The sequence below is a fragment of the Ochotona princeps genome, chromosome 28 (genome assembly GCF_030435755.1).
Source record: "Ochotona princeps isolate mOchPri1 chromosome 28, mOchPri1.hap1, whole genome shotgun sequence".
NCBI lineage: Eukaryota > Metazoa > Chordata > Mammalia > Lagomorpha > Ochotonidae > Ochotona > Ochotona princeps.
The window spans coordinates 12,210,566-12,234,233 of NC_080859.1; the positions used below are offsets into that span (position 1 = coordinate 12,210,566).

Genomic DNA, 23,668 nt, shown 5'->3' on the forward strand with positions numbered 1-23,668 from the left:
CATGTCTTTGCCATGAACTTTCTGAAGTATCTGTAAGAGTTTATAGATGTAAATTTATATATTGAGAGTGACAAAGCACATGACAAAAAGCTAAGGTAACTTGGTGCACAATTTATGGAAATTGCTTGCACTTTTCTTACAACTTCATGCCTCACTTTCAACAGTGCCCTGCTGCATTGGTGTACAGCTTCCAGGACCCAATTCTGACTTCCACAGCAGAGAGTTCCAGGAGTCAGCTCGATCCTCGTGTCCTTTGCGCCAACCCAGGTCCCAAGCACTATTCTAATTCAGCCGCCAAGGCTTAGGTCAGAGCCAATTTCAAGTCAGCATCTCTAAATCACATCCTGTCAGTCTACAAAACCTGGAAATGTTAACTATGTCTCTTCAGTTTGACCAAGACTAACCAATGCTGAGAATACCCTTGTTCTGTTTGGAAAGACTGTATGGGCTTCCTAAGGGGAGAAGGCTTAAGTGAAGCATCTGAGCAGGGGAGGCAAGGATGCCATGACAAAGAGCAAGATGGCCCCATATAGGCAGGTGTCAAAGCAACAACGCACGTGCGGTCCCAGCATTACCCGGTTTCTGAGGCGCCGTCAGATCCCTTCATGTAGTGTTCTTGCTCCACATGCACGTTCCTCCCTCTCACGGTGACGGTTATCAGGGGAAAGCCCTTCTGCAGCGTCCACGTGTTCATCATGGCTTTCACGTCCAGGCCTTCCTGGCTCCAGTGCTGGGTTCCAACAGAGAGGCAAACATGTCACCCGCTGCCACCCAGCTCCACCTTGCACCCCAAAAGCCTCCTTTGAGCTCCCTGCTCCACACTCTGCCCCATCCTTCTGCCCTGGTTTCCTTCCCCTACTGCCCCAATCATCATATCCCCACTTGAGCACCTGTTTACATTTGTTTACATAAGCGAAACAAGGTTCATGTATATCAAATGTACAGTTAAAAATATGACATTCCATCTTCCCAGCCTTCCCTCCCTCCTGTCCCTTTCAATTTTTGAAATGACATACTGTTAATTTACTTTAGAATCCCAGACTTAACTGTCCATTAAGTTTAGGATTCAGTAAGCAAACAAAAAACACTCCAAGAGTATAGACAAGCACTACAAACAGTGATCGACTCTCAAGAGGTCAGTTTTACTCACACATTTGGGGGGGGGGCTACTCTGTAGATTCACTACTACAAATATGGGAAAATGAAGTATTCAGCTTTTTATGACTGGCTTATTGCACTCTGCATAATGTTCTCCCAATTGCATCTAGTTTGTTGCAGAAGACAGAGTCACTTGTTTTGGGGCAGCCGAGTAGTATTCCCCAGTGTGTCTCATTTTCTATATCCGGTCATCAGCTGAAGGATATTCAGGTTGATGTCCGATCTTGGCTACCATCAACTGAGCTGCTGTGAAGATGGGGGTACAGATCACTCTCTCGTCTGGGATTCTTTCCTTCCATACCCTTCCCCACTAGCCATGTGTCTTGAGGAAAGACAGCGCATCTGGTGCTGCTGGGTACTTCTTCAGGCAGGTAGAGCACCAAGCACCAAGTATGCATGTGCATGAGTGAAGGAAAGAGGGCGAGAGAAGTGGTCAGGTTTGTGATGCCTACAGAACCCCGCTGGTTCTCAGGTACACAAGACGGGAAAAGTGCTCAGCCAAGAGGCTGTGCTTCCCAAGTGACAGGATCGAGGCAGCCCATTAGAAAACAAGTCACCCAAGAACTTCCAAGAGCATATTTTGATCATTAAAAAAGACATTTAAAAGCTACTTAGAATATAAAACATGCTACAGGATAAATCTGGAGATTATCATACTATAGTATCTGAGAACAGGAAAACCACGAACATTTAAAGACAGGAATGTCCAGGTTCATGCAGACCTACCCAGGGGAAAATTCCATGAAGTCTAGATACACATTTTGGTAGCTGCTTTGTGATACCTGTTGGCTGAACAGTTCATGACCCAGGAGAGTAAGATCTAAATTTGAAGCCCTGTTCTGCAATTCACCAGACACAGGTGTGAAAACAGGAACAGTTACCATCAGCATCTCAGAGGTGTGTGTGCGAAGAGCAAAGGAGAAAACACACCGGGTGCTTTGCACCTGCTGGGCTTGTTCAGGAAGATTCGATGCTATGCTTTTGTCCCTAATGCAGAGCTGTAGAAATGAGGAACATGTGCTTATGACTCGTACAAGGTGGCACTCACTACGTTAACAGGGCACAACGCACTGCTTTCCAGAGTATGAGCTCTAAGTGTCAGTGAGGGCCACACTGCCCTCCTTGAGTAAATACTTTGCAAAAAAGCCTGCCTGAGCTCTCAGCCAGACTTGGTTAAAGCGCAGTCTGACCTTGAACGAGCCTGATACAATCAGTGACTAATGAGTGACTTCGGACAGTCTGATATGGAGCCATCCAGCAACAGGGGGAGCAATATGCTGAGGGGAACAGGTGCACAAACTTACTGAAGTTGAAGGCGTTGAATGCTGATTTCTAGAGCAGAAGCCCTCCATTTTCTGCGTGCCATCCTGAGGGCAGATCTGAAACCCAGAACAAACCCATCACTCTGGATTCTGTAGGAGAAAGTGTGGCTCTTCTCGGGGTTAGTGATGTGACAGAGAAAAACAAAACCAAGCAAGTGAGGGGACTGCACATCCCAGATGATAGACACACAGAAGCTACTCACGCCGGCGATGCTGTTCCACAGGTCCTCGTTCTTGGTGTTCCGGTAGCTGTACTTGCGGAGATACTGCACAATCCCACTCTTGAAGGCGTCAGCCCCCAGGTAATCCCTGAGCATGTTCAGAATGCACGCACCCTGCGAAGGTCAGAGAAACCATGGCCATCTTTAGCTGGGCCATGACCCATTGATTCCTGTGACACATGGCTGCAGCGTCTTTGCAATGTCGGGCACTTTATGGAACAGAGAAATGGTATTACAGCTGGTACTCTGCAGCAGGGGATTCCTTAAGGCGATTGTATTTGTCCATGCCCCCTCAATGTCACCTGCCAGCTCCTTGCATTCACACTGGGCACACAACTTGGGTAGAGGAAGCATGGGAATGCGCGCCATCCTGTGGCCACTCTGAGGCCAGAGTGGGGAAGAGGCGAGTGTGACGAGGTCGGGACTGCCAGGTGAGTGAGGCAGCCCTGGCAGCCCAAGCACACAGGGCCAACGAGAGGAGCAGGCACAACCCTAGCTTCTGAAGCAGGAAGCACTTTCCCTCCCCACCTACTACTAGCACAGGCTTGTGGATCACACACAACACTTCCACTGACATGAGGTACTGAGGACACAAGTGAGAGCAGCCCAAAGGAAAGTGTTCTCACATTCTTCTCCTTTGCCACCCAGATATACTTGTATGTGAGACAGGGAGCCCCAGGCAAAAGTGGCTGAGGCCCCACCACTCCTGGGAGACCTGGGTTGTATTCTGTCCGGCTCCCGGCTTTGGACTGGGCAGCTCAGGCATTGCAGGTATTTGGAGTGAGCCAGTAACAGGTGGGCGATCTGTCTCCTGGTTTGTCAGTTGGTGAGACAGTCTCACTTGTCTGTCTTTCACACACACGTACAGCTGTTGGGGCGGGGGGCAAGGCAAGGGAGGGGCATGCAGGAGTGTTCTTTCCTTTGGGCTATTCCCACCACTTATATCACCAGTGGTACCGAGTTTTCCAGCCATACCTGCCTTCCACAAGCCAGGAGCACATGGGTTGGCTGCCGCCAGCACAGGTCACACAGAGGCACTGGAGCAGGGCTGCCCCTTGCCAAGGGAAAGCCACCCCGCAGCCTGGACCTTAACCTCCACCCCATCCCAGCTGTCACTCCTCAGTTTCCAAAGCCACACAATCTACTCACCTTTTCATAAGAGACATCATCAAACATCTCCCGGATCTGAGCAGGATTCTCCACAGGCGTGGACACTGGGTGTGAGGAGTTTAAGGCATCGACCTCCATTGCATCAAAACACTTGCCAAAGAAGTAGTCTTCCTATTGAGATGGAAAGGCAACACCTCCTCAGCGTTACATTTGGCTAATGGATACAGGGGAGGGAGGTGTGGTCCTAGGGCTGGACTCTCACTGGCCAGCCTATTCTGTATTACTAGGGCTTATGAAATAAAATTACTGTTTTCCAAATAGCATCCAATTACTTTGGAAGACGTGTTAGGCTCTGTTCATGTGAACTACTCATCACTTCAAGGTAAATTCCGTATTGACCTGAAAACAAAATCATGCCTATAGCTACAGAAGAGGAAACTAGGAGGTACAGCAGTCAACATTTGCAACCACCATCTGCACCATTTTAAAACACACAGTAACAATGGAGCACAAATTCCAACATTAACCTGCTTCACTGGGCACATTAACTCAATAGGATAATGTGCACCTATAGTCACACTTATTAAGCATTATACAGAAACACTAAAATGTTTCTGATCTGTTGTAGCTTTACAGGGATATGAGCTTAATTGTTACCACCATGAATAAACTACATGTGCAGGCAGATGAAAGCAGAAAGTATAGTCAAATTTTTAAAAATCATTGTACTAAAAATTTTAAAATAAAGCTTCATTTTTCTTAATGTGATTTCTCAAGTTGAATGTTCTTTTTTAAAAAAATCAGTTGCAAAGCATTAAAACTCACAGATCATAATCAAATCAGTAGCTATCTTAAGCATAATTTGATTTGTCAGGAAGGGTATTGCTGAGACAATAACAATCTATATCCACAGTGAGCAGCCTGGAGGTAGGAGAAATGATACGGACATTCAAGCTATTGCTATTCCCGTCTTAATATTGAGGGAACACAAACATTTAACACATGGCAATCAGATTTAAAAATATCTAGTAGTAACCGATTTATCTAGGCTCCCAAGAAAGTCAGCTATACAATATTTCTGTTAATTTTACAATTGAAAAAAGGCAAATGTTTTCCAGCAACACTGAACAAAACAGCTCAACTTGAAACATAAGATAATCACTTACAACTTTCAGTTCAGGGTGGGTCACACTGACAGATATGAACTCCATAAACTTGGCAAATCCCTCATTTAGCCAGAGATCATTCCACCATTCCATAGTGACCAGGTTCCCAAACCACTGGAAGGCAGAATGTGAGTCAGTGAACACACACTTTGCTAGGGAGACAAGACTGCCTGTAATAGTAGCCAGAAGCAAAAGACTTTCAGAATTGTATTCTAGATGATCCAGCATTTCAGGGGTATTATCATATACACAGAATTGTTTACCAAAGCAAACAAAAACCTTTCGGCATATAAAATACTAAGCAATGCTCTAAGTAATGTTTCCACGGGACCAGCATAGTAGCACAGCAAGCTAAATCCTCTGCCCTGTGACAACAGCATCCCACATGGGCATGATTTGTATCCCGGCTGCTCCACTTCCCATCCAGCTTCCTACTAATGGGCCTGGGAAAGCCCTGGAGGACATTCCAAGTCCTTGGGCTCCTGCACCCATGTGGGAACCACGGAAGCAGCTCCTGGCTCCCAACATTGAATTGGCTCAGCTCTGGCTGTTGCAGTCATCTGGGGAGCAAATTATCAGATGGAAAACATTCTCTTGATCTCCCCTTCTCTTTGTAAAATCTGCCTTTCAAATAAGAATCTTTAAGAATGCTTCCCTTAAAAAAAAAAAAAAAAAAAAAAAGAATGCTTCCCTTGAGAATAAGATTTATAGATATACAAATAGCCTCATACTCCCCAAAAGCCATGTGCAGCATTCTATCATTGTGTTGACAGCATGCTTGCGCATACAGACCTGATGAGCGAGCTCATGGGCCACAATCATGGTGATGCCCAGCTTGCTGGATGCAGAGGACTTCTTTGGGTCAAACAGCAGGGCAGATTCCCTGTAGGTTGTCAGCCCCCAGTTTTCCATGGCACCTGACTGGAAGTCAGGGATGGCAGCAAGATCTTGTGGAAGAAAACACCATTACATTCCTCTTCTCAGTCACACATCTGCCCTAAACATGCCTTGTCGGAAGGGGTGGGAGTCAGTGCCAAAACAGAAGCTGAGCTGCCTGGGCACAGCAACAGAGCTCTGGCCTGGGGGGAGCCCTGCACCATGGACAGAATGGGGCTGCGCAACGGCAGCTCACTTGCCACTGATGTGACCAAGTCAGAAAAGTGTCCACGGCCATGTGGCTCCATTTCTAACATCCCCATATGATGTTTGCAGACTAAATATTCTTTACCCTCAATGACCTATTCTAGTCTGGATGCCTGAGACCCCCACGTGTACCACATGCTAGTCTGAAGAACTCACGTGATGAAGAAACATAGGTTTTCTTGCACTGTGTAACTTACCCATTGAAAATAAAACCCATTGGGCCCGGCGGCGTGGCCTAGCGGCTAAAGTCCTCGCCTTGAATGCCCCGGGATCCCATATGGGCGCCGGTTCTAATCCCAGCAGCTCCACTTCCCATCCAGCTCCCTGCTTGTGGCCTGGGAAAGCAGTCGAGGACGGCCCAAAGCTTTGGGACCCTGCACCCGCGTGGGAGACCCGGAGGAGGTTCCTGATTCCCGGCTTTGGATTGGCGCGCACCAGCCCGTTGCGGCTCACTTGGGGAGTGAGACATCGGATGGAAGATCTTCCTCTCTGTCTCTCCTCTCTGTATATCTGGCTTTCCAATAATAAAAAAAAATTAAAAAAAGAAAACCCATTGAGCACCCACTACCCCTTTCAAGCTGGTGCCAATACGACAAACCATGCAGGCTCTGTGCTCTGCTGTCCTTCGCTGACAGAAGCAGGAGCCTAGACAGTCCCAATGCCATGTGCCCCAAGACCTGCTGTTAGGAGTCCAGAATCTTAAACTTCATCGAAAACACTTAGCATGAGAAGACTATGCTTGGCTTTCCAACTTCATTGCATTAAAATCGACTATTCAATTCTATTTCTCATCAACTTTCTGAAACAGCCCAGTGTGACCATGAGCAAGTCATGTTATAGATCAGGGACAGGCAGACACTCAGGAAATTGACCTGACACCTGACAACTCACTGAAGTGTTAGGACCTCAGGGGTTCCTAAGACAAGTGTGGGGATGAGTGGGTGACAAAGATGTAATTGGACATCGTTCTATATGTGCGTCAGGTCTACCTTGTTTGGGTAAGGGATACGGAATGCTGAAGTAATCCTCGTAGAATTCTAGAAGAGTCACCGCAGCATCCAGCGCATAATCCGCCTGGTCTATCTTCTCTGGCACAGCATACACAGACACCTAAGAGGGAAGTCACAGAACAGGTGTTCCAATGTCACTGTGGCTTCTCTCCACAACTGTGGCAAAGACCGACATCACACTGTGAGACAACGGTTCCAAAGTTAGAGACTCCTGGGATTCCATTGCTTATGTGTGGAGTATTCCCAACAACACACACTCCGATAATGACCAATAACACATCACACACAAATATCTCCTTTAACATGTCTCAGTTAGAAAGCAGACTTACATGCCCCAAACCAATAATACAGCCAGTTTCAGCTCAGTGGGCATCAGCCAACACGGGAGATCCGAGCATGGGTACTTACAGCATTGAAGGGCCCAGAGGATGACAGAAAATCCAGTGTCTACTCAAGTACTGCATCCCACAAGTTTTGCCCTTAGCATAAATGTCAGCTGCAGCCATCTGCTGTCTTTAGAGATGTTGCAAGTAAAAGGCGTGCTTTGTTCTCAGTTTGGTACTGCTTGGAGGTGTGGCACCCCAGGAACCCCAAATCCAAGAGGGCTCCCGCATCACATGTGGTGATTCCAAAGAAAACCACCCACAGTCTGAGAAGGAAAAAGATACTCACCTCAACTTTCAAAAGCGATGGATGGCAGTAGGTTGTTTCATGGCAATGTATACTGTGACCAGTCAGCACAGGGTTCAATGCAACAGGCATGGATGAGCACAGCTGGCTCATGAAGACAGCCAGGTATGCCCCATGGCTGCAAAAGCTGCAGCTCACTGCCTTATAATGCCATCCCCCACTGGCTTCTAACACAGGCTCCTGGCCGGGGGGGGGGGGGTGCTGCCTCTCGCAGAGGCCACACCCAAGCCTAGAATCCTCTTTCTCACAGGGCAAGGACAGCATAAGGGGTCTTCCCTCCAAAGTCACTGTGCTCTTCCACATACACAATTTCAACAATTCCATTGTCTGCACAGTCCCTCAGGTGGGCAACCGTGAGGCATTGCACACCAAGATGCTCTAGACAACCTGAAACCAACACAATAGCTCCAACACTGAGCCATCCCAAACAGCCCAAAGGAGGGTGAATCTTATCCACCTGTTACAAGTTGGAAATTCTGAATTCAGAAATCCTGAGCACACGACCAGACTCATTAGTCCTCATTAGTCACCAGAACCAGCAACGTAGCTCACCAGCACAGAAAGCAGCAAGCTGTAGCTGTAGCCTACAAAGGCCAGCTGTTGGCAATGCTCAGCTCCACTTTGCTAGCTTCCTCCCTCCCACACCAATCCCCTCCCACTCCCATCTTAGTCTCTGTAGTGGGACTGTCTTCTGCCACATCCCCTGACCTAGAGATTCATTTTGAGAATATACAGGTTCAGTACCAGTCCTTGACAGGGCCTGGACTCCCTGGCTACATATCATTTTTACAAGAAGCTCCAGGGGCTGTCAGATGAGCAAGGGCCTCCCATGAAACATCTCAAAACGGACTGAGCTGGGGTTGGCATGATGGTGTTGTGGGTTCAGCCATTGCCTGCAGCACTGCCTGCCTTGCCTGCATCCCAGCTCCCAGCTAATATGGCTGAAGAGCAGCAGCAGAAGGTGCAGATGCCCAGGCCCAAGCATGTGGGAGGTCAGGATGGAGATCTCAGATTTTGGCTTCAGCCCTGCCCACCCCTGGCTGTTGCAACCATTTAGAAAGTGGACCAATGGGTGGAAGATCCTTCTGTGATTAATCCAGCTTTTAAATAAATCCTTAAGAACTTTCAGAGATTTGTCTGAAAGGTAGAATGACAAAGAGGGAGAGATAAAGACACAAAGGTCTTTTATACTTTGGTTCACTCCCCAAACAACTGCAACAGTCAGGGCTGGCCCAGGCCCGCGCCAGGAGCTCTACTCAAGTCTCCCACATGGGTGTCAGGGGGCCAAATACCTGCGCCATCTTCCTCTGCTTTCCCAAGCACATGTGCAGGGAGCTAAACCCACTCTTTCATAGGGGATGCCAACACCACAAGTGGTGGCCTGACCCTGTTGGGCAGCAGTGCCAGCCCTGTCAAAAGGTGAGGGAGGAGGCTAACCACAAAGTAGCTTATGGCACTATCCTCCTCCTAGGCAGAACAGGCAACAGCTTGCTTTCGAAGCTGGGCTGTTCTAGCCACTTCCAGAACCTCCCTGGTCTGAATCAGGACATCACAGGTGAGGGAGGACGACCCATACAGCATCTAAGCTGTAAGGCAGCCTCAGGTGCCGCCCTCCTCCCAGGGAGAGCACCAGGTAAGGGCTTTTTCTGGTGCCTGGAGGTCTCAGACGCATCTTCCCAAGCCCCCTAGTGGCAGCCTGTCCTACCAGCCAGTACCGTCCCAGGTAGGGCTGCCAGACCACTTGGAGCTCTTCCCAGTCCTTGTCAGCTGTTTCTGGCACCTGAGACTCCTGCAAGGAGGGGACCACCTTGAAGGGCTCTGCCGCAAGCCCGTTCTCAAAGGTCTCTCACTGCAGTGTTGGGAGGGGCGGCCTTTCCTCACTTACCCACAGGGGCCTTTTGCCTAAACCTTCGGCTTTGGCCAATGGTTTCTCCATGGTGCTTTCCAGCATCTTAAGGAGGCAGCCTAGGGGTGGGTTCTATGAGAATGGATAAGTATACCTGTAGCCATGACAGTGGGTGGCCTAGCAAGAGTGGCTTGGTTAGGACTTGGCGCCCCAGCGAGTCTAACATATCCCTCAGCACCCAGCCCCAGCCCTCCTTCCCCCACGGCCCCTTTTGTGGACTCCCTCAGCCCTGACAGCCCAGAGAGGCCAGACCTTGAGCATCCCCAGGCCCCTCACTAAGGGATGTTAGGGCTGCCCCCATGAGATCCCAGCCCTTAGCAAGGCAGCCACCTGCTTAGCCAGCACGTGTAGCCAATATCTAGCTATCTGATAGAACCATTCCTGAAGATTGTCAGTGGAGGGAAGTTTGGAAATCCTAGGTGTGAGAGAGGCTTGCCCCAGGAATGGAAAGACCCTCGGGTATGAGGGAAGTGAACCAGAAGAAACCCTCTAGCCACCTCTGGGTGGGCTTCCAACTCCAGGTCCAGGCTTGGCTGACTCCCCACTCCAGTCGCAGGGTGGAAGACACCCCACAGGTGGCCCAGATCAGTAGGAAGGGGATTCTTGCTCCAGGGGAGATTTGGAGGTTGAGGCCCCATCCCAGTAGCTTCTGCCCCCTTACCTCTGGTCCAAAGCACAGCAGTGGCGGCTGGGCAAGGCACTATTTTCTGGGAGCTGAGCTGATTGGGTCCCCGGGCCTGTGCACCCCTCTCCTTCTTCTGTACTCCCGTAGCCTTCGCTTCCCTCACAAGGGTCCCCTTTCCCACTAATGCAGTGCAGCGAGGGCCCCCCTACCACAGGGGAACGTGGTGACAACTTCATGCTGGTTCCCCAGGCCCCTCCAGGTGTCCACGTCAGCGCAGCCCACCTGTGTCACTCATGCTGTGCCTGCTCTTGACTTCTCTCCACTGCTGCTGGGACTCAACGGAACTCCATCCGCTGCCAGCTCCTCTCGCTGGTGCCTGCAGGGGTGTCCCAGCCTAGAACCCCCTTGCCAGGGGCACACTACAGGATCCCTGAAGATGCCAACCCCGTCTCTGCCGAGTCCTGTGGTTTAGGCCAGTCGTCATTTGCCCCAAGTCCAAGAGTGCTCCTGCGTGATGTCCCAAAGAAAATGCTAACAGCAGCCACGAGCGAGACAAACGCTTCTTGGAACTGGCTGCCAGGGCAGGAGCATGGTGTTAAATAGCCCAGGAGGGAAGGCGCAGGTGCTGGAAACAGCCGGCCCACCTTGTGCTGTAGGAGCCACAGCTGCGTTAATTTCACAACCCAGGCTCCCCACAGATTTCCGGGGCACAGAATCAAAGGCCCATCCCAGAGACCACTCCCAGGCTGCGCAGGCTCTTTCTCAGCCTCTATGCCCTTTCCTATTTGCAGAAGAAGGGAGTGGGGAAAGCTCCTGAGAGAGCTTGAGTCTGAAAACTAACCCCGGTGGACTCCATCACTTAGATCCCAAAACCTGCAGCTAATCTTTTTCCCCTTATTGCCTTCCAGGGGCTGTTAAATACTCCTCATCACCACTTCTCCCTGGGAGACTTTTTTCACTCAGGCAAGGTGAGTTCACAGGTGTAACTCACTCTATCCACAAAGGAACCAGGCTCCACTCAGCAAGAAGCAGCAGAAAGGAGACACAGAATCAGATGCTCAGAGACTTCAGACAGTGACAATTGCCAGGCACACTGCAATAAAATCTGTGTGACATGGCTAAAAAAAAAACTAAAAGGTGCCTAGCAGGGATTGGGTGTTATGGAGAGAATCGTTTATAAGATCTGGCGCAAGGGCCAACCAGGGGCAGGTGCTTTCGCTGAGGGCTTCCCTGTGGAACCAAGCGTTCCTGCCCTGCAGGTGTCAAGCATCACCACAGCTATTCATGACAGCTGTCCAGTTCCACAAGGATCAGAGGGCTGAGCCCAAGTGGAACACAGGGAGAAGCTTCCCCCCAGGCAGCCTCAATGGAAACCAACACAGACATATGAAGAGTCTTCCACTGCAAGGCCCTCCCCTCTGCCACAAAGACCCGTCTGTGGAGAACGGTTGCACAGGTTGCTCACTATTCCACTGGACTGTAACACCAGCACCAAGGGGCCCTGGAAGGGAAACAAGGTCTTTCACCCACTACCTCTGGCCCAAGCACTCTCCTGAGCTTTCTACTGCTCCAAATCAGTTGCTCTATCTGCTTTCTGCCACAGCTGGGGATGCCCTACTCAGAGGGTTGGTAACCTTTGCTTCCCAGCTGCACAGAGTTAGACTGCCAGAAGCCCTCTGAGAAGCGACAGCAGGGTCTTCCCTGACTCATGCATTCTAAAGAAGTGCAACCCAGGTCCCAGAGGGAGCCAGGCCAAGGTAAGAGCCCCAGTTAATTCTGGAGCTCAGACCAGAACAGAAGCCAGGCCAGCCTCTGTCAACGTTTCTGTTAAGAGACACTTTGTTAAGCTGACCATCTGGGACAGCAGGGCAGCCAACCATGTGAGCTTGCCTAAGACTTGGAGGGTGGGTGGGAAGAAGTGTGATTTCTCAAGATGCAGGACTCTGAGTTTTAAAAGCAGGACAAGCTATTGTGACCCTAAGTGTCGGTCACAGGCTCACCTTCACTCCACTCTTGGTCACCTTGCTGACAGATTCAAAATCAGAGATAATGAAGGCCACCAGGTAGGTGCTCATCTTCACAGTGACATCAAAGTGGTCTTCTAGGAGTCCTTCAGCAACAGGCACCGATTTCACCTGCAGTCAGGGAAAGGCCAATGAGCAAGGCAGCCAACTGGCTGGCACCCTGAGCTCATCCTAAGGAGTGACTCACCAGTGAGCAGACACAGCAGGGCAAGCCCACGGCATGACATGTCATTACCTGCCTGGCATACAAGTTTTCCAGTGCTTTGTGATAGTAGCCACACTAGAGTCATACCACTCTACTCAAGTTTTTTCTCCAGATAGAGGTATAAGTCACATTCACCATTTTTAATGCACACAATTCAGTGACTTCTAATATGTTGCAGAGTTGTTTAGCCAATAACACTCAATTCTTTCAATTATAAAAGCAAGACCCTGCAGGGCCTCTTCTAGACTCAGAAGTACCTCACTGTATCCACATCCCTTACTTTTCATAGGATGCCCTTCTTCTGAAGACCTGCCAGCCACTAGCCACAGCATGGGTCGGGCAAATGAACTCAGCCAGACAACATGGGTATATTCTCCAAACGATCCCAAACCAGCTGTTTTTTTATCCCAATTCCTTCCACCTGCCCCTCATTGAAATAACCATCCCTGATGTTGTGCTAATGATTAGGAGTCACCCGATTCATGCAAACTTGAGTGTGATGACCTCGTCCTGGCTGCCTGAGAGGGGAAGTCTCTCTTGTCCAGCCTCCACAAAAGTCTCCTTGTTTCCTTTGGCTCCACACTTGCAGCCCAAGGTCAGGCCACTGCCATTAGCTTACTGCCAATCCCTGATAGCATCAGGAATTTGCACAGTTTGACAAGCTGGACACCCAAGGATATAGACCCCAACACCTTCGTGGAACTCCCTAGACCTCATCTCTTCACTCTGCAGGCACAAGCATGCCTCCTCATCCTGCCTGAGTTGATCTGAAGCCAGGAGCCAGGAGCCTCTTCTGCATTTCCCACATGGGTGCAGGGTCCCAAAACTCTGGGCTGTTCTCGACTGCTTTCCCAGGCCACAAGCAGGGAACTGGATGGGAAGTGGGGGCGTCAAGATTAGAACCGGCACCCATATGGGATCCTGGCACATGCAAGGCGAGGACTTTAGCTGCTTGGCTGCCATGCCGGGCCCCAGTATCTCATGTTTATATTCGGCAGCTGGCATTTGGCGTGGACACCGCTTAGGATGCCCACACCCCAAATGGAGTGTCTGAATTCAAGTCCCAGCTCTGCTCGTGATTCCAGCTTCATGCTAACGTGCACTCTGGGTGGCAGCAGGTGATGGCTCAAGTACTTTAGGTTCCTACCATCCACCTGGCAGACCCACATGGCATTCCTGTGTCCGAGCTTCAACCTGGCCCTGTCCCTGCTGTAGTTGGAATTTAAAGAATGGACCAGCAGAGAGAAGATCTATCTGTGTCTCTCTGCCTCTCAAACAAATAAAAATTAATTTTAAAATTCTGTATTAGGAAAACTACATAACTGTTTCTCACCTTTTCATGTACCCAGTGGGTGGGGACAAATGCCCTTGGCCTTATGGGTTGAGAAGGATGCTTTCTTTTTTTATTTATTTTTAAAGATGTATTTATTTATATTGGAAAGGCAGAACTACAGAGAGAGATCTTCCATCTGCTGCATCACTCCCCGATTGGCTGCAACACCAGGAGTTGGGCCAGTCTGAAGCTGGGAGACAAGAGCTTCCTCTGGGTCTCCCACATGAATGAAGGGCCCTGAAGACTTGGATCATCCTCTGCTGCTTTCCCAGGCCACAAGCAGGCAGCAGATCTGAAGTGGAACAGCCAGGACTTACTGGCATCCATATGAGATGCTGGCACTGCAGGCAGAGACTTTAGTATGCTGTATCACTGCATTGGCCCTGGAAGAGTACTCTCTTTGGGACACAGCCCTCTTGGGGGACAGCTGCATATGTGAGACTAGATCCCTTGTTAGTTGAAGGCAGGTGCAGAGTTCTAGAGTGAAGCATACACTAGAGGCTGGTCTGTGGCTCTCAGGGTCAGGGTTTCTACCTCTGGTAAAGCACAGAGTTGAAGCTAAACATCCTGCAGATCCCTGGGAAAACCTGGCCCTCCTGGCTCTAACCTGCGGTGGAAAAAAGATGCATTCCCCTGGAGCCAGCACACATCAGGTGCAAGGACAACTGCCTGGCTGCTGATGCTTGTGCAAGATACTGGAATGCAGCCTCATGGGACACACTGAGCGTGAGCAACTTGATGCATTTGGCACTGTCACCTTCTCGCCACTTTAAAAGGTCAGAGAGAACAGTGTCCACATCTGCTTTGGAAATGGAAGATAATGGGTTTTCTCAAGGGAGCTAAACTGGCATGACTTCCCTTCAGGACCATCATATTCTGAAGACTACTTTTGTTCTCTTTTTCTGCCTGCTCCATTTGGTACATCTCACTATAAATTGTATCCCTGCCATGAGTACCCTGTGTAAGGAAATTGCAGAAAATATATCCTAGAAACACAGCTTTGTTGAGCAGAGCATTAACAGGGCATCTGAGGAAATGAGGGTGACAGTGTTTTGTGGAGGGTGCTGTCCCTTCAGGCTGACCCAAATCCCTTCCACGGTGTCCTGTCAAGCAGCACTGATGGCCCGGAATGTCACTCTCACTAAAACCTTAGACCCAAAAGCTTAGGGGCTTTCAAAATAAACTGTGGCATTAAAAAAAAGGCAAAGAAATTACCTGTTAGGCAAGAAAACAAACAAAACATGAGAGCTGGGTGTCACGTGTCCCTGGGCTCACACGTGTCACAGAGTACGGACAGACCCTCCCCAACCCCCGTGAGTGGAGCGGTACTCACCAGCGGCATATTGGAGATGGCAAGATGCCGAGGCTCCCTTCTGATCTTTATGGAGAAATTTGCTTTGAAGGCAGGTTCGTCAAAACAGGGAAAGGCCATTCTAGCGGCAGTGGGTTCGAACTGGGTTGACGCAAGGACCCTAAGCCATGGCAAGTGAGATAAAAATTGAGCATGACACACCAGGAATTCTAAATCTAAAATGGGTGGTTTTGTGCACATTTACATAACATTGATGGATTACACTACTTAAAAACTCATTTCACATGACAAAAGCTATTACAAAATAAGTTAGATGTCATGTCAGAAATTGGTTTAAAAAATGCAAGGAAAAGCATCTGAGGAAAGGTTAATAGCTTAACAGAGACTCAACATTAAACAGTAGTACAGAAGACATCTCAAACTAAGGTCCTAAACAGGCAATCCACCAAAAGAACCTTCAGATGAGTAATGAATACATAAAAAGTTGTCCAACTTGTTTAACTACAGTATTGTAAAAAAGAGAGAGATTTTTTTTTCTTTTGCCTTTTTGCTCTAAAATGTTTACCAACACACAGCATCAGCTAGAAAAATACAGGAAAAAATGTCAAAAATGTGTACATTCCTTGCTTTAATAAGTGTATTCGTAGGAGTTTATTCTGAAGAAATGATTTGCGAGCAAGCTCGTCAAAGTGTTGTGGAAATGATTTAAAATTTCCATCCAAAGAGGAATAAATAAATGAATGCACAAACATATCTGAATAAGATCATTAAAATCAGGCATAGTAATGGTCACTGATAAAAAACTATTTTTGCAACATACTAAAATTTTTAAAATTCTTTTGGAAATAGAAAACACAACCTAAATCCAGTTACAAAAACACAATGTTTATGCAATTGAGGGAGAAGCCTGCTCTGCTGCAACAAAAGTAGTGATTATTTGCCACTGAAAAATTCTTGTCAGCACTGTTTTTATTCTGACAAAATAATATGGAATGAGAACAACAAGAGAGTTAGTGTAATCTACTACCAAAGAAAATTTGATTTTAAAATTTAGGATAAAATCTACCCCCAAGTAAATCCTCTCCTTAAAACCAGGAAGCCAAGTGGGAGAGAAAGATACTGGCTCTGTGGATTGAACTTTCACCCCCTCACCCCTGCCCCATGCCAAAAGATGCGTCTAGGTCCAACTACCAGTGTCTGTGGAGGCGACCAGAAGTGAAAATAACCCCTTTGCAAAATATGAAAATGAAACCATCGGACTGAGCCCCAATCCAACAGGACCATGTCCTTATCCAACAGCGGACACTTGGACAGAAGGACAGCACGGCTGTAAGCCAACAGTGGCAGAGGCCAGTGTGGTGCCACTGCAAGATGAGGGATGTCCGCTACCATCAGGAGGCAGGAGGGGTCTCCCCAGACTCTGAGAGGGAGCACTGTGGGGAGTGTGGGGTGGCTCAGGCCTCCACGTCAGCCCTTCCTGCCTGAGCTCTGAGAGGAGCTGCATGGTCCTTGGCTGCTCCTCCCTACTTCCCTGCACCCCAATGCAGGGGCCAGGACAATTAAAGATGCTACCATTTCATTATGGCTCTAAAACCAAAGAGGCGCTTCCTGTCTACTTAGCTGGAGGGGAAAACAATAGTGGTTAAAATGGAATGAAGCAAAGCAAGGAGGAACATGATTGGAGAGAGATGAAAAGAGCAAAAACAAACCAAAATTGCCAAAAGGGAATTTTAAAAAGCAACCCACCTGCAATAAATTTCAATTTAATAATACGAGCAGCACTAGAAGCTTAAAAAGTTTATTGAAAAAAAAGGGTCACCTGACTTCCCCTTCCTTGGTGCGGTAGGTGCTTTTATAGAAGCCATGGAAACTGTCGGACAGGTTGCCGCTATAGTCAATGATGATGGTGTACGAGAGCCCCGCCAGGAGGGGCTCAGGTGCCACAAGTGCAATTTGCTCCTGGGGCGGATACTCCAGGACTTCCAAGGCATCTTCCAGCAGTCTCTCTCCAGCTCTCTTCCTGAGGACGGCCTTGGTGACCTGCAGCTGATGACTGTGTAGGATGATGGTGCTGGTGGGCTGGCTGGCTGTCACCTCAATTTCCGTGATTCCCCAAAAAGTCAACGTGGTGAGATTTACATGGATCATGAGGTCATAATGAACCGGAATGACGTGCTTGGGTAGCCTCATTTTGTCCCATGGAAACGGTGTCCCGTGCCTTGTTGTGGGAGATGTTGCTTCATGGCTCTGACACAGTGAGGGACTTGATAGGACTAAGAGGGCCACGAGCAAGGGAAGCAGGAATGGCAAGCTGGTACATGGCCTTCCAAGGGGCAGCAACACCATCTTCTTGCTCAACCTACTGAGTGGCACCAAAGCACAAGAGCAAGAACAAAACCAAGAAGTCATTAGGATGCAATCAAAAACAGCACCATTTCAGAATTCCTTACCCAGCAGATAGAAACCAACTTCCAGAAGTACTAGATAATTTTCATGACAGTAAAGCTAATGCCCTGTGTTATGGATTCCTAGAAGAGAGAGGTTGATCAGGGATACCATCAGTTGACCTTCACATTTGAACTCTTAGGGTTCCCAGCTGAATACAAAATAGACATAGGCTGGAAAGAAATCATCAGAAGACGCTGAGCAGCTCCCTAACTGGGTCACGGAGTTGCAGGACATTCAGAAACCCAGTGCCATGAAACAGGCAGAAGAGATGGCCACCAACACATCAGAGAAACAGCTGCTGCAGCCACCATGGCCCACTATGGCCAGACCCAGCCTGGTTTCCCACCACACCTCCCAAGCTGAGGAATCCTCAGACAGGAGGCCAAGGAGGCTTGGATGGTGAGCAGCAACAGCAGAAGAAAGGCAACTTTGCACAGCAGTCAGGTACAGGGGCAGTGGTGTCAGGCCCCAAGTGATCTTTCCCTCAGCCAAGAATGGCCTAGGGATGGGGGGCAACAGGAGTCAACACGCTAATCCTCTGCCTGTGGCACAGGCAGCCCACGGGACTCTGCCTCTACTTCTGGCTTGTTCCACTTCCAACCCAGCTCCCTGCTAATGGCCTGGGAAGGCAGCGGAGGACAGCACAAGACCTTGAGTCCCTGCACTCATGTGGAAGACATGGGAAAAATTCCTGGCTCCCAGCTTTGGACCAGCCCAGTTCTGAGCATTGCAGAAATCGGGGAGTAAACCAGTAAATGGAAGATCTCTCTCTCTCTCTCTCTCTCTCTCTCTCTCTCTCTCTCTCTCTCTGAGTTACCTCTCTATAACTCTTTCAAGTAAATAAATAAATAAATCACTCTTTTAAAAATGTATTTATATTTATTGGAAAGGCAGATCAGACTTACAGAGAGGAAAGACAGAAAAAGATTTTCCATCCACTCACTCCCCAAGTGACCAGAACAGAGCTGATCCAAAGCCATGAGCTTCTTCTGGGTTTCCCATGTGGGTCAGCCTCCCAGATTTTTTTTACAAAGGAAAACATTCATACATGAACAATAAAGTACAATATCGAAATGTGGAACACGTAGTGCCAGAGTTGTGCAAGTTAAGAAGATGCCTGCAATACCAATATTCCATGTGGAGACCAGTTTAAGCTCCACAACCAATCCAGCTGTATGCTAATGAGCTTGTGAAAGCGGCAGAAGGTAATCCAAGGGCTTGCTCCCTGCATCCATGTGGAAGATCTGGATGGAGTTCCTGGCTCCTGGCTTCAGGCTGGCCCAGCTCTGAAGGTCACAGTTATTTGAGCAATGAGCTAGTAGATGGAAAATCTCTGTCTTTCCTTCTGTTAACCTTCAAATAAATAAAACACTTTAAAAAAAACTGAGTATTTTAAGAAAGATGATAAAAGACAGTGTTGGGAAGAATACATTCCAAAGAGCTGAGACTGTCAGACTTGTAAATCATTACAGGTGGATGAAACTAGGGCAGGAACCAAAGCTCAAAGACTGAAGCTTGACAGAGGGAACAGTGGACTTGATGGAGGATGGGCAAGGCAAAGACGGGAAAACTCCAAGATCACCCCCAGAGCATGCTGCCAGTCACACTACAACTGCACCTTGGCCTTTATTTTAAAGGCCAGGGGACATAACAGTGATGCCGATTATCAGAGTGGTGGCAATCTGTGTTCTAGAAATCAAACGTAGTTTCTCTCTTACACTGTCACACTTCTTCAATGGGTGTTTGGCAGGAGGGACCCCTACCATGTGAGTTCAGGCAGCTGGCCCTGACTCCTTCAAACTCCTCTGGTTCCTGGACACTTGACCCAGATGAGAAAAGGAGCTAACCTTGCACTGGGGACCCTCCACAAAGATCATGACGTAGGAGTGGTGGAGGAGGCTGGGGGGTGAGCATTGTGGCACAGCTTGGGAGGCCTGCATCCCATACCCAATTGCCTGGATCAAGTCCTGCCTCCATTTCCAATCTGGTTCCCCACTAACTCACTCCCTGGAAAGCAGCAGGTGATGCCCTGCCACACAGGAGCCCTGAATGGAATTCCTAGATCCTGACTTTGGCTTAACCCAAGCCTGGCTAGTGTGGGTCTCTCTCTCTCTCTCTCTCTCTCTCTCTCTCTCTCTCTCTCTCTCTCTCTCTCTCTCTCTCTCTCCTATTCTTTCAAATAAATAAAAATATTTCTTAAGTTAAAAGAAAATAAAGCTTCCCCTGCGGAGTGGATCTAGAGGCTAAACAGAAAGGATGAGATGTCATAACCCCAGTTCAAAAGATGCTGCCCAGATGAGCCGGAAAGGCATGAACAGGAGAAACAGGTTGCCTTTGTTTTTGTGCTTTTATTTGGGAACCAACTAAAGGGGTTTGCAGTTAAGCAATCTGGAGAAAACCTATGTTTAAATATCAAGATGGTTATAAATGCCTGCCTCCTCTCCTCAGTAAACCACAGGGGTCAAGAAGCTGGGAGACTTAGTACAGGGAGGTTGTGTCCTCCTTGACCAGGAATTCCTGACAGCACTGGCTTACAGGTGCATTCCTCGTTCTGTGAAGGGGGCAGGTTCAAGCCTGTGAAGACGTTGGGAGTTTCCCAGCATTCCCCAATAGCCCGAGAAGACATATAAGAATTCTAACTGGTTCTGAGCTGACAGAAAGGTTTTTATGGCTGCCAAAGGACTCAGTGGTAGCAGCATAAATAAAAGACTTTACAGGGTGGGGGAGCATGAAGAGGACGAGGAGAGTGGGATTCTGTCTCCGGCAGGACGGAGTGTCAGAATTTGTTCACCCACAGTCAACGGATAAAGGATGCGAGCTCCCTTACTAAGTCTTCCCTAAAAGCAAAATTACATATCTAGGAAGATGATGTTCTTAGAACCTGGAATAGTCTACAGAGAACTGAGTCATTCCCACATCTGTTTCTGCCTACTAAGTTCTCAGCCTGCCAAGGCAGAGATTGTGTCCCACTGGTCTGGAACACCATGGGCGACCATCGCCTATGGGAGGCTAAAAGACGGTGATTTCTACATGATACAGTTATTTCAAAGGCTTCTCCCCACCCTCTTGGATTTCTTAGCCAGGCAACCAGGCTTTCCATGCCTCACAGTCTGGAAACCAAGACCTTATCACAAAACACAACCTCCTTACATACACCCTAGGATCTACCATGGGCTTTCGCGGTTCACAAAATGTGCCAGTATTTTTCTAGAAGGCTCTCTCCTCCTCAACAAGTTTCTGTCCTTCATTCAAGGCACAGCTCCAATGAGGAAACCCTGGGAATGCTTTCTGCTATCCACATGACTGCTGCCTAGGAAACTTACTCAAATATACTTGCCACTCGTCCCTCAGCACACTGTAAATGCCTGAAGACAATGGGATGTTTGTCTCTGTATTTCCCAAAGTATCTAGGATGTCTCCTTCACATGAGAGGGGCTTGAGGACCGACGGTGCAGAGTGAATCGAGGATTTCAGAGGTGGTTCTCTTGTGAACCCCAGCTCTCTGTGATCCCCTTCTATAAAATATCCTCTTCTTGGCTGGCTTCCCTTTTCATAGTCATGGTTTTGAGTTAAAACACAGCAGTTCCTCAGCCCTGGCTGAGTCTCCTCCTGAAGTCAGGTCTTGGGAGCAATTCTCTAAAAGGGATGTGGAAGGCTCTCGAAAGCTGCAGCCCATTCAACAGAACAGTGCAGTGCTGCTTCAAGTTAAACAGCACTCACACCGTAAAAAACACAGATGCCGAGGAGGAAAAAAGAGCCAGCAGCTGCTGTGCTCCCTCCAGGCACCTAGCACTTCACACTTGACTTCATATCAACACTCTTGTATTCCCATTCTGACAGCAGTGAAGCAAAAGCGAACAATTCCATGGCTCAGCCAAGTTCTCACAGTGCAGTTGTGTAATTACACCTCGCGGCTTTCCCTGCTTCACCGAGTTCTGTACTTAGACCTTCGTGCTTTTACTTTCTGATTGTCCACGGGGCAGGCTATTCATTCTGCCTTTGCACAGTATCAAGATTCACAATGCCTGTGCAACGGCTCAACTGGCTAATCCTCCCCCTTGCAAGTGATGGGATCCCATACATGTACCAGTGTGTGTCCCGGCTGCTCCACTTCACATCCAGCTCCCTGCTTGTGGCTGGGAAAGCAGCTGAGGATGGCCCAAAGTCTAGGCATCCCGCACCTGCGTAGCAGACCTGGAAGAAGCTCCTGGCTTCAGAATAACTCAGCTCCAGCCATTGTAGCCATAAGAGAATGAGCCAGCAAATGGAATATTTCTCTCTCTAAATCTGACTTTCTACTAAAAATAAATCTTAAGAGAAGAAGAAGAAGAAAAACAAAAAGAAAAGAAAGAGAAAGAGGCCCAGACAGCGTTGGCTGGCGGCTCAAGCTGGGGTGGGAGACAGTGCAATGGATGGAGCCTACATTGACAACTAGGGGCAAATCGAAAGCGGGGAGGAGCGACAGGAAGGACAGATACAGGCTCTGGGCTGGATATCCAGAACCAACATGCTTTTAATGGTAGGTAGCTCCGTCTGAGGCATCCCCGAGGAGCTCAATCAGCCAGTTAGATACACAAGCTTAGAGCACACCTTGCTACAGTACTAAGGCCCCTGCCCTAAAGCTTTGAAAAGTCTCTTCCTTTAAGTCAATATCCCCAGGGCAAGGGCAACAAGTTCCTAATCCCCGGCAGAAAGGCTGGAAGTTCTGGGAACTGCAATTAGAACGCCCTGGACTCCATCTCATCAAGGAAGCCGCTGGCAACTGGGCATCTCATGGCCCTCTGTTGAAATTCGGTGGATGGCAAAAATAGATTCGGAGGCAACACACTTCCTTTCCATCTTTAAGTACTAAATCTAGCTTGCCACTGCTGGTAACTAATTAAAGGGTTCGTTTTAACACACTGGAATATTCCTTTGTAGGCGCACCGGAAAACACACTACCTAATCCAAATCCTCCAGGAAATGGCAACCCTGCCTAGTTTTGTCAAGTTTCCTATGCTTGCCTCCCCTCAACCCCCGCCCCCAGACACCCTCGGTTTTTCTTCAGGCACATATTAGAAAACAGAGATGCAGCCGGCACCAAGCAGCGCCCAATCATCCATGAGTTGGAGAAAGTGTCCCTCTTATCCTTCTTGCGGGTAAACTCGGAGGCCCACCAAGTTTGAGAGGCACCTGCTGTAAACTGGGCTCAAAGAGCAAGCCCCTGTGGGGAAAGCCCATGCCAGGGGGGGAGTAAGAATTATGTACAAGTACCAAGAGGACAGAGGCCTCTACCACACCTACAGCTCGCCCCTTCCCAGGGCTTAGCCCAAGGTCACGGTCCTTTCTGGACCTCCGGGGGCCCCCTCGCGGATCACGGAGCCCAGCCAGGGCGCGCTCCAGAGTTCCCGCCCGCGGGACAGCGCGCTCCTGAGGAGCCGGCCGGGCGTCCCCTTCCTTCCCCCACCCGCAGAGCACCGGCTCCCCCGGGAGGATTCCCAGAAGCTGCCCGCCTGGCCGCACCATCGCTGGGAGCCCGAGCCTGGCCTGCTCACCCTCGCGCCGCCGCCGCCATCGCCGGCCTGTCAGCCCCGGGACCGAAAGTGAAAGTGGGGCCGGCAGCGGCGGGCGGGCGTTAGGGAAGCGCGAGTGCGGGCGAGTGCGGGCACAGAGTACCCCGGCCCGGCCGAGGCGGGCGCCCGCGAAAGGGAAACCCGGGGAGTGGAGCCTAGCGCGCTCCCCGTCTCCACGGCAGGAACTGGGACGTGAGGGTTGCAGGCCTGGGCAGCCCCGGCATAGCAAGGCACGCAGCGAGCGGAAGGGCAGGGATGCCCTTTTTCAGGGCTGGCCTTTTTCTCCCAGTGTCTGTGAGAATTAACGTCGGCTGTTGGTGGCCGGCTGAGGGCCGCAGAACAGGGCTCCCAAGTGGGGACGGAGGCTTGGCCGAACGCTCCAGTCCACTAGGCCGGGACGGGCGCGACGCCCATTGGACGCAGGCCGTGTCCATCAGCTTCCC

General features: G+C 49.3%; 1 protein-coding gene across 3 annotated transcripts in view; it reads right to left on the reverse strand.

The window, feature by feature from the left end:
* The window catches only part of ERAP1 (endoplasmic reticulum aminopeptidase 1), a 35,528-nt gene extending 12,221 nt beyond the window's left edge, over nucleotides 1-23,307 (reverse strand). The window contains exons 1-11 of one of the 3 annotated variants that reach the window (XM_058656263.1): nucleotides 23,208-23,307; nucleotides 17,045-17,587; nucleotides 15,247-15,385; nucleotides 12,352-12,486; nucleotides 7,110-7,230; nucleotides 5,770-5,924; nucleotides 4,978-5,091; nucleotides 3,851-3,982; nucleotides 2,684-2,815; nucleotides 2,463-2,537; nucleotides 576-730 (exon numbers count right to left, since the gene is read on the reverse strand). In XM_058656263.1, coding sequence (XP_058512246.1) covers nucleotides 576-730; nucleotides 2,463-2,537; nucleotides 2,684-2,815; nucleotides 3,851-3,982; nucleotides 4,978-5,091; nucleotides 5,770-5,924; nucleotides 7,110-7,230; nucleotides 12,352-12,486; nucleotides 15,247-15,385; nucleotides 17,045-17,587; nucleotides 23,208-23,227 — 1,721 coding nt within the window. In that variant the 5' untranslated portion in view covers nucleotides 23,228-23,307. The other 2 variants (XM_058656264.1, XM_058656265.1) reach the window with 2 other exon arrangements.
* Between the last annotated feature and the right edge of the window lie 361 nt (nucleotides 23,308-23,668).